Source organism: Octopus bimaculoides, chromosome 5 (genome assembly GCF_001194135.2).
Source record: "Octopus bimaculoides isolate UCB-OBI-ISO-001 chromosome 5, ASM119413v2, whole genome shotgun sequence".
NCBI classification, from domain to species: Eukaryota; Metazoa; Mollusca; class Cephalopoda; order Octopoda; family Octopodidae; genus Octopus; species Octopus bimaculoides.
In genome coordinates, this window is record NC_068985.1 from 93,123,872 (window position 1) to 93,135,103 (window position 11,232).

Here is an 11,232-nt window from a genome sequence, read left to right on the forward strand (position 1 = left end):
TATCTTATGATATTTACTTTACTTTATATTATACTCATTTATTGTGCTTTTAATTATTAATTTTTCTATATGTGATAGTGGATTTTCATCGATGAGTTCTTGAAAATTGGTTATTTTCCCTAAAACTATATATATTTTATATATACTTTATCTATAAGGCTCAATTTAATTTTTTATAAATTGATTTTAATTGAGTTTTTTACCTGTAATTTTGGATTTTGTCCCTAATAATATTATATATATATATATATATGACGGGCTTCTTTCAGTTTCCGTCTACCAAATCTACTCACAAGGCTTTGGTCGGCCCGAGGCTATAATAGAAGACACTTGCCCAAGGTGCCACACAGTGGGACTAAACCTGAAATCATGTGGTTGGTAAGCAAGCTACTTACCAAAATGAAAGGTTTAAGATGATGACCCTAACAACCAATATCCTGAACAGAAGGGGAAAACATTCTGTTCTTGTTTGCATACAAGAAAATTCAATTTACCATTATTTCTTGTTGTGGACCCTGATTAGGTATCTACCCTTGCACAACCTCATCAGTAATGATACATGGCTTCAACAGATAAAAATGATAATACTCTACGTTCATTCATTTAACTGATAAAAACATATTGTGCTTTGACTGCACAAAAATTGTTCTGATTTTATATTAATGAAAAATTTTAAATCATTATTTCTGTATAATTTTGTTGAAACCAAATTAGTAATCAGTTGTTAGTTGATTAAATAAAAATTTGAATTTTCATATTTTCATAAATGTTTTTAATCAACATAGTTTGGCATTAATTGTTTGGATAATTAAAGTAAAATAAATAACTATATAAATATATATTAGGACTAAGATATATCCATTTTCTATATCATCAATTACATCATTCATACTAACTGGTTATATAATTTAGCAAAACTGCTAATAAAATATATTTTTATATAATGACCAAATTCTATATCAGCAAATTACTCATAAAACTGGTAAAAAAAAAAAAAAAATTGGATTCTAAATATTTATTTGATAAATTATGATGAAGATTTCATTATAATGTGTAAATTTTATTTTCATGCACTTCCTTTTTATATTTTTTTACAAATAATGGTTCAACTCTGCTATATCAAGTTATCTTCAGCTCTTTTACTCTGCTTTACACACACACTCGACTGCCAGTGGTAGATTGCTGTTACCTTCAGTTTATAATAATCAAATTTGTCTTGATTTGGGCCTAATTTGATATCCAAGTGATGAAAGTTTGAAAAACAATAGTAAAAATGACAGAAAAATTCATTCATGTATGGTGATTAAGAAGACCTGAGTTTGAGGAACCAAGCAGTGACCTTCATTTTAAAATTCATTTAATAAGTTTCCTCATCTGAATGGAATATTTATAGTAACGCTTAATATATGGATCCTATAACTTGTATTCTTAGTGCTAGCATAAACAACAGTTTTTTGAAAAATTTTCTTTGATAAAAAAATCTTGGCATTATTGTCCCTCTATAGCATGTAAACTAATTTACACACTTATGCCTCCTGAACTTGATAATGTTTAAGAAAATATCCTCATTATAGCTTGCAATATATCAAGTATTGATTTCTAACATAGGTGCAAAGCTAAAAATTTAGAAGAGGATGGTATAATGTATCATATTGTTACAAGTACTAACTTGTATTTATTTTATCGACTTCACCAAGATGAAAAGCAAAGTTTCTTTTTTAGTCTGATTTCAATTTAGAAATAGATGTAACTAAATATCGCAAGACATTTTGTCAAACGCTAATTATTCCTGCCAGTCCACCTCCTGTTTAATGTCAAATATTAATCATTAGAAGTGCAGTGCATCACTGAAAGTTTCTTTAGGCGTGTAAAATTCTGAAGATAACTGGAAATAGTGCTGTTAAGCAATTTGAGAAACCAACAAAATTATGGGTTAAAAACTACATTTCCCACTCTTGTATTAAGTGAAAATTTATGATGAAATAAGCATCAAATATATATAAAAAAGCATGACATTTTGTTTTCTTTAGGTGGTATAAATTAATTACTTTTGATAATATAACTTAGCATGATATAATTCACTGGTAATCTACTAATAATAATCCATTTACATTTTTAACACTAATTATTTCATTAAACTGTTCCAAATGTCTTGGTATCTAATCACATCTTTTACAGCAATCATGTGTGTTTAATATCAGTCCTGTTAATTATAACTGCTGTGTAACTGATGTTCTTCTTCCTCCTCCACTTCCTTATCCTTTTCTTTCTCTGCTGCTACCTGTTGGTGTGTGTCAACTTCATTGACAGTCACCTACCAGTGGAACACACAAACGCAATCATCTGTTTGACATCTTCACTTAATAATCACTGGAAATATACAGTAGGTGATGCTTCTTCTCTCTCTCTCTCTCTCTCTCTATCTATCTTTGGTTGATAACATCTATAAGGACTCTTGTTCTTTGTGTCTTGGACTTACCTGTGTTGCTATAAACTGTTATATACTGCACATAGACTCATTCAATTATCTTAAATAGCAATGAGGTGCTCACATGTAGGTATATATTACATTAGCTGATTTCATTACTAAAGACTGGGTGTTTTCACAGATAAATACTATTGACATAAACTTGCCTGTAACATCTCAAGTCAATTTGCAAGATCTCGGTTTATTCAGTACCTAAATTAGATAACTCTTATAATCAAAGAGCAATATAGTATCTCTACTACAGAGGTAGTATAAACAAATTACTTATGACTCATGAATTCAAAGCCTATTGATAATGTTTTCTAGTATCTCTGTATGAAACATTTAACACTGATTGCTCCAGTTTACAACCTATCTGGAGAATAAGTAAAAGTTCTTCCTCAAATTATCTGCAAATAGATTTACATCATATCTAAGATGAATTTATCAATGGTTTATCACAACAGAAAGTGAAGTTAAACAGCAGCGTTACAAACCATATAATTTCAGAAAAAGATTCATTAACTAGTTTATATATTCCAGCCTTTAGCATTCAGATTACTCTGTCAAATGTAAAGCCTTGACTGGCTTCCATGCTGGTGGCACATAAAAAGTGCCATCCGATCGTGGTCAATGCTGGCCCCTGTACTGGTGGCATGTAAAAAAGCACCTACTACACTCTCTGGGTAGTTGGCATTAGGAAGGGCATCCAGCTGTAGAAACGCTGCCAGATCAGACTGGAGCCTGTTGCAGCCTCCTGGCTTCCCAGACCCCAGTTGAACCATCCAACCCAAACCAGCATGGAAAATGGACGTTAAACGATGATGATTGTTTAGAATTAATCATGCATTATTCTTTGAGCTTCATGATTTTCATACGTGTTGTAGTGGAAGTGGTATGCCCTTCCGACGGAACAAGTGGTATGGGCCAGCCACTATAAAGTGAGACAACGTCAACCAGTACAGAGAGTCATGTGTCAGTCGTCATAGAGTTGTTGCATGCGTTCTCAGTTGGAATTAAGTGTCAGTTACATTCTATAGTCGAGTTTGAGTAACCATCAAGGTAGACGGTTCAAAGTTGATGTCTTGCAGAGCTATCAGCAATAGCATGATAGATGAAGCGGTGTATTACCATTCCGGTATAGAAGAGATACATTGCATCCGATACCAAAACAAATATTGTGGCTACTAGAGTAGATACAACAGCTATAGTCACAACTGTGAGAAATACCACATCATAACAATATGATGGTGATTTATTTTTAGAATGACATTGTATGGTAGGTGTGAGAAGGCAGGCCTGACCAGTTTCTACCTATATAAATTGGTCTATCTAATTGTGTTACACAACCAAATTTAAGTGGGTTATTTAAGCAACACATTCATAGTTAGATGACAAGTTGGATGTGGTGCTTATGAGAGAGTAATAATTCTTGAAATAAGTATATACACTAACTACCTATTTTTTTCTATATTCAATCACATTCTTTACGTAAATATATATGAAATGTCGTAACTTGCAGTGCTGGCTCTGAATTCTATAGAGATAAAACAGATAGAATATTTGGGGTGGATATGGCTGGGTTAAATGCTAAAGAGTTAAGTCAGAGACATTGATGTTGGTATTTGCTGTTAATATAGCACAACACAAGAAACAAATCAAAAAAAGGATATTAACCCTTACCTTATATTTTATCATTATTCATCATATTGCTTATAACATCTAATGATTGCTTTTAATTTCTTCTTGTTACTCTAAGGCAAGGCTAGGAATTTTCTATAAATAAATGGTACATGTTGGTAGTTTAGTAATTTTACTCTATATTTGAATTGAAAAACAACAGCTCAATGGACATTTTCCTATATATAAACGACAGTGTTATATAAGATTCTTAAAATGTACACAGCATTTCATGAGTGACAGTGTTTGCCATGCAATGGCAACAGAATCACAACAACAAAGTGGTTGGTGCCTGGTTTGAACCCAGTAATACATAATATTTAGACATATACATTAGCACATGTATACATATCAGCTTAAGTGAGATTAATTTAATCCTTTCTCAGCAACTTTACTCTTTATATCTCTCTCTCTCTCTCTCAATCTTTCTTTTGACAATGCTTACTTTCATTCTTTCCATATGCGGGCTGTTATATATGTGTCTATACACACACACATATACTTATTTTCAGTTCAATAGTCTATCAGCTGACTTACTCTCAAACTTCATCTACAATTCATGTACCACAAAAGAAAGGAAAAAAAAAAAAGTATTCAGACCTTTAGAAGTTAAAAATTAACACTGATGAATAATATCTCTAATTGTTGATGATCTTAAACTTCTTTAACTTGCAAATGATTTGAAGAAGCACATGTAGAGAAGGGGAGGAGGCTATTCTGATGTTGTAGTTGAGAACATCATTTGTTGGCTAGTATAGGGATCTGGTGAGGTTTGTAAATTACTTTGGTGCAATTAACTTTTTTTGTCACGAGTCCAACATTCTGCTAAACTAGAGAATGATAAATAGCAGTGCAGCTGATATTCTGTATTAGCATCTCAGAATTACTAAATGAAAAATCACCTGTTTAATTAGAAAGGAAGGTAGATGCAACATTGTAGTATTCGATATTCTATGATGGTCTTACTATGTTAATTACTAATAGTAAAATTATGAGATCACGAGAGCTCCCCCCCCCCACACACACAAACTCAACGTGTGTTGAAAACAACTTTGCTTTCTGACATATTTTGAAGTGTGAAATACGTCTATAGTTGGGGTATTGTCTCCTTGAATTACAACAAACTCGAGCAGTGTATTTTTCTAATTAGAATATTTCAAATGGCTACGAACCAACAAATCAACTTTGGACTAACGAATAAGAAACAGAAAAAGAAAAACAAACAACTTTATCGGAATTCTAAACAAGATGAAAATTTGCATGACTAACATCAAAGTATTCTGACATCTTTACAAATGTTTGGTTTTTACCTATTCAGTGTTAATGCTATGGCATTGCAATTGAGAATGACATTAGCTGCCTAACATAATGATCTTGAAACTTTTACAAGTTTATTTAGGCCTGCTACCATTCCAATACTTAGTGGTAGAAAATAGAAATACACTTCACAGAATTATTACGTTGTAAGATAATTTCATTCCTTTCTTTTTCTTCCCTCCTCCCACCACCCTTCAATATATTTTAATCCTTATCTTTCATCAAAATCTGAACTATTTCAGTATATTGTCCTTCGTTACAGTTCTATATTTAAGAGATGAGGAATTATTTACATTATTTACATTTGACGGATATTTGTCCTTGTCTTGTTTGTAGTCCACAGGCATATGGCATAGTGGTTAAGAGCATAGGCTACTAACCCCAAGATTCCGAGTTCGATTCCAGGCAGTGAATGAATAATAATAACAACATCGAAAAATACCTTACGAATGAGAACCCAGGTTCGAAATTTCCCCAAAACACCTGATGAAGGCTGGAGGGTATATCAGTCGAAACGTTGTGTTAACAACAAACAAGATGAGGATAAATATTCATCAAATGTAAATAATTGTCCTTTGTTGTTCTCAACTTCTTGCCAACATTCTTTTATTTGTCAATATCTTAAAGTAGGAATCACCAGCTCTTGAAGAATTTATTAAGCCATGTCATTGTAGAATGAATTGTCCCACAGATGTCGTAGAGCAACTGGCAAAGGTCATAATCTGAAGGAATTGCATCAAGAGAATACAGTGGGTGCCATAGAACTTCCCAGCCAAGCTCTTGAAGAGCACTTTTGGTCAGATTAACAATAAAAGGATGAGCATTATCCTGTTGGAGAAGCACACCATGTTGCTGGTCAAGTCATTTAAGCATAACCATCAAGTGAAGGTGACAGGCAACAGTGTCGTGAGTGCATCACATCTGCTGGGCCAAATCCCTGGTGGATTATTATTGCAGATCCTCATGGATGAGCTGGTTCAATTGATCTTCATTGGACTGAATAGGTTGGCCAAAATGTGAAGAGTCTCTGAGATCAAATTCCTCCTCCATGAAGTATGAAAACCATTCCTGTTCAGTTCTTTTGATAATAGCACTTTCTGATAGCCCAAATGTCTTGAGTCACTTTGGCAGCTATTGAAAATGAAGAAAAGCAGTGCCAGTGGTTAAGAAGCTTGCTTTATAACCACATAGTTTCAGGTTCAGTCCCCCTGTAGGGCACTGATAACCCTGTGCTGACAAATGCTTTGTGAGAGAATTTGGCAGACAGAAACTGTGAAAGTCCATTGTTTATATGCCTACATGTATTTCTCCTCACATTGATTAGCAATCGGTGTTGGTTTGTTTCCGTCTCTATAACTTAGTGATTCAGCAAAAGAGATTAATAAATATCAGACTTTAAAAAAAAAATGAAGTATTGATTGTCTTATATCCTACATTAATATTATAAGAATATATCTAAAACAAAAAACAGTTGGAATTCTTTTGAATAATATATTCCTCTATACACTATCATACAGACCCCTTTTATATATATATATATATTGCACACACGATGGGCTTCTTTCAGTTTCCGTCTACCAGATTCACTCACAAGGCTTTGGTTAACCCCAGGCTATAGCAGAAGACACTTACCCAAGTTGCCATGCAGTGGGACTGAACCCAGAACCATGTGGTTGGTGGAAATATTATTTTTCCCTTTCATAGCTTCTCTAACCAAATTTAGTTAAGCGCTTCTCAACTTTCTGACCAGAGTTATTTTGTCACATTGTCTGACTAATGCAACTATTTATATTAGACTGAATCTTCCTCTTACAGTAGTTGTTCAGAGTCCAACTTTTATTGATTTCAATATTCTAACACTGTCTCCTCTTCCATATAAGAAACACCATTCTGCAACAAACCAATCTTTTGTTGTTTTTTTTTGTTTGCCCTGACATTACTTTCAACTATATCCATTTCATATTTTTAGATAAATGAAATATCAATCTTAGTATTGTTACACATAAAACCTATTGAAATAAAAGGGTTAACACCATATTGTAGCTGTTTGATATGACCTGATACTTTTCTATAAATACTTTTACAAAATGAAAAAAGGAAAACCATTTTGTTTTATCACACCTTCCTTGCTATATAAATACACATATGTAGCTGCATAATTTACTTTGTACTTACTTGCTGCAAGTATTACTTCAAGTAATTTTCCTTTATTTCACTTGTGTTTTGTTTTAATTTTTGTGTGTGTGTTTTTCACTGTAGATTGTGAACAATTTCTCTTTTCTTTTTAGGAGACAATATTCTTGTAGACTAACAATTGTGTTCTTTCTTACTTCGAGCTTATCTTAAAGGAATTTGCATGTAGCTTTGTAGGCACATCTATTACATTTTTCATCTTTATTTATTAAGTTTGTTTATCATTTTTTTTTTTAACTTTACTAAAAAAATATACTTGTCTTTCATTGCTTTAACTTCACCTCTGCATGGCAATTTTCTTACCAATTTCAGCCATTAACTCCATTTTCATACCATGTAGACGCTTATGAATACTATCAACATTTGCAGCTATTTTTCTCAATGGAGGTGGGGTGTATTCACCAATCGTACTCTTGCATGCCAACTGACTGTAACTGAATTAATCTTCTCCACTCATTTCTATTCTTAATATATTTTATCATGACATTTATTTTGTTAAATTTTTAACACATTTATTCTACTAACTTGCAGATATGCTATCATGACATTTATATTACACTTACTCTGTAATATATTTGTCATGAATTTTTAAAATTTTTGTGAAAAAAATTCTTTTTCTCTCACTCATTTTTATTTTCTTCTCTTTTCTTGCTCACCATAATGTTTCTTTAGATTATTATTATTATTATTGTTATTACTATTATGATTTATTATTATCCTTTAGTGCTAAATTCATAACGAAACTCGGAAAACTTATAAAAGCTAAATTAATAAAAAAATATATATTTTATAAAAGTTGAAAGGAAAAATAACTTTCAAGGAACAAACTAAAACCATTAATTTCAATGACAATGAATGTCCTACTTGAAACAGCATCCACCTCCCTCCACAACCACACATGCATAAATAGTATGAGCTTTCTCCATCTGTTCCTTGATATCTTCTAAATAAAACTCAGATTAAAGTTTAAAAGTAAAGCATATTTTTCAATTTACCATATCTGTACAAAAGTGTACATATATGTATATAGATATATATATTTTTGTTATATCAAATTGTTTATAAACGTGTTATGCAGTCAGTTGATATTTTACAATACCAAAGGAGATTCAGTTTGTTTATTTTTTTTGGTAAAATTTATTTCCAACTGCACAACCTTTCTACCAAAGGTAAAGAGAATTTTTTTTTACTTAGATCTAATCAATAAGTATCTTAACTTTCAAAATGTACAAAGGAACTAGTGTTTGCTTAATGATAGTAGCATTTCAAACTTTACCTCTTTAGAATTGTTAAGTATATAATTATCGTTAGGATATTTCAAGTTTGTTTTTATAATTAAACTTCTTTATCCTAAATTCTGTTGCTTACAATAAAATGTATTTAAACTTCTGATTTTTAGGTCCAAGTGTACCACTTTCTCCCAGCATCGTCCCTAACCCCTGCTATGAAAGCCCTTCTCAGTATCGCAGCACCAATGCGAGGGGGAGCCTTCAATCACCAATACAACCAAGCCTCGAAATGAAAGGTCACCTGGTGTAATCCTGGCTTACCAAAATCCTTCCATGGCAATGAATAAAACAACGATGATTTTAAAAAAGACTTTTTATACTATCTTTGCTGGCATTTGGAATTTAAAAGCAGCTAGCTAGAGATTTTAAACAATATATATATATAATATATATATATATATAATACATGTATATATATATGATATATATATCTATTAATGATACATCTCGGTTGAGATTTATCAATTTTTTCAACTGTCAGAGAACAATCTCACATTGCTGACTGAAACCATCAATGCAGATTTATATTTCACTCATCTTGAAGTCAAATTGAATGCATTCATCAGATGAGTTGACTGAGGTGTTTGTAAACTTGGTCTCTTCAACTGTTTGTTCTTTGTTTACGAAAAAAAAAAAAGAAAAGAGACACAAAACAAATGATTGAGAAGAAATGCATTTCATAAAACAAACACAAGAAAAACATCATGGGTTCATTGAAATATCAACTTTTATCATTTAGGTTTTGAATTTTTAACGAATTTAATCTGGTGAAGAAATTAATGATGATAATGGTGGAACTATCGTGATGCTATTTTGATGCCATATGAGCTTTACTCCGTGTTACATCACGGCAAGTGTATAAGAGTAGATATATGAACAATCTAGGGCCTATTATGCCACTGAGAGTTGTATGGTATCTTCTCAGAACATGGGTTTAACAGCAAACCATTCCCCATTTTCTTAAACTATGAATGAGATTTTTTTTTTTTTTTTTTATTTCACAGAAAGTTTTCTATAAAAAAAAAAATAGAAAAGAAAAATGAAAAATAAAAGAACTGCACAAGCTGTCAGTTGGAGGTCAGTAAAAACTGCAACCAAATTTATCAGAGAAACTATTTTCATAATATTAGCATTACAATCAACAGCATTTTCCCCCCACCCCCTTCTCATTATTTCTTATCAACTGTGACAGTTTGGTTACACAACATTCATTATTCATTAAATAGATCAACACAATTAGCCGCACTGGACTACAGTGAATCATCTTTGGTTGCAGTAAGCTAGATATCATTTGATGAATTTAGCATCAGGCTTTTTAAGGGTCACAATTTCTTTGTGACTCCTTACAGTTGTAGGCTTCAATACTATTTTGTGCTAAAATAATTGACGTGTGTTTGTGTACTGATCTCAGAACCATCGAAGCTATGGCTGAATGTTGTGATGTTGTCGATATTTCATAAACAAACATACAAAAAAAAAATAATAATAATAACAAACCAACAAAAAACAATACTTGCTTCATGAATTGCCTTTTCTTTCCTGATTAACTCTTTTTTAATTATTTTAGTTGACTGACACAAACACACATACACACAAACACACATTCATACTCGCACATATGATGTAAAACACTTTTGGATACTTTGATAGAACTGAGGGTCAAGAAGTAAATGCCAAATAATTGCTGTCATACAGTTTTTTTTTTTGTTTGTTTGTTTTGTTTTTTTTAAATCTATCACACCAGCTGTCAAGTAAAATTGACCATTTAACCGTTTTGAGCACTGGTATTTAGTAGTAACCTTTGCTCATGTCAGTCATTCAAACCTAACAAAAAAAAAAGAAAAAAAGAAAAAAGAAAAAAAATAACCTGTGAGGAGAAATGTAAAACAATTTCTCATTCTTTAGTTTTGGCAAAACTAGGAAAAAAAAAAGATAACTAAATGGTGTGTGCCTATTTCCGTTTTTAATATTGCTTACACCTTCATGCTATCAGTGTGGTAAATACACTGTCGTGATACTACCAGTGAGGAAAATACAGAGTACTAAATGCTACATCACCAAATCATTTTATGCTGAAATCCAGGAAATTATCATCATTCTTATAAGTAAAATATATTTGAGGTTTTTTTTTTTGGTTTTTTTACTACTACTACTACTATTACTACTGTCTGGTAACCAGTATAATTCTCCTTCAGTTGAATGCCAAGAGATATTTTGGCCGATTTAAGCCAAAATATCTCTTGGCATTGAATTTGATAATCATCATAATGAATTTGATAATCATGA

At 31.8% G+C, this 11,232-nt stretch overlaps 1 protein-coding gene across 10 annotated transcripts in view; it reads left to right on the top strand.

Moving 5' to 3' along the window:
* Nucleotides 1-10,643, top strand: part of LOC106873723 (nephrin) — a 248,522-nt gene extending 237,879 nt beyond the window's left edge. For 4 of the 10 annotated variants that reach the window (XM_052967834.1, XM_052967835.1, XM_014921204.2 and 1 more), the window contains 2 exons: nucleotides 2,311-2,383; nucleotides 9,057-9,195. In XM_052967834.1, coding sequence (XP_052823794.1) covers nucleotides 2,311-2,351 — 41 coding nt within the window. In that variant the 3' untranslated portion in view covers nucleotides 2,352-2,383; nucleotides 9,057-9,195. Of the gene's footprint in view, nucleotides 1-2,310; nucleotides 2,384-9,056 lie in introns of all 10 variants that reach the window. The other 6 variants (XM_052967830.1, XM_014921200.2, XM_052967831.1 and 3 more) reach the window with 3 other exon arrangements.
* The last annotated feature ends 589 nt before the right edge of the window (nucleotides 10,644-11,232 follow it).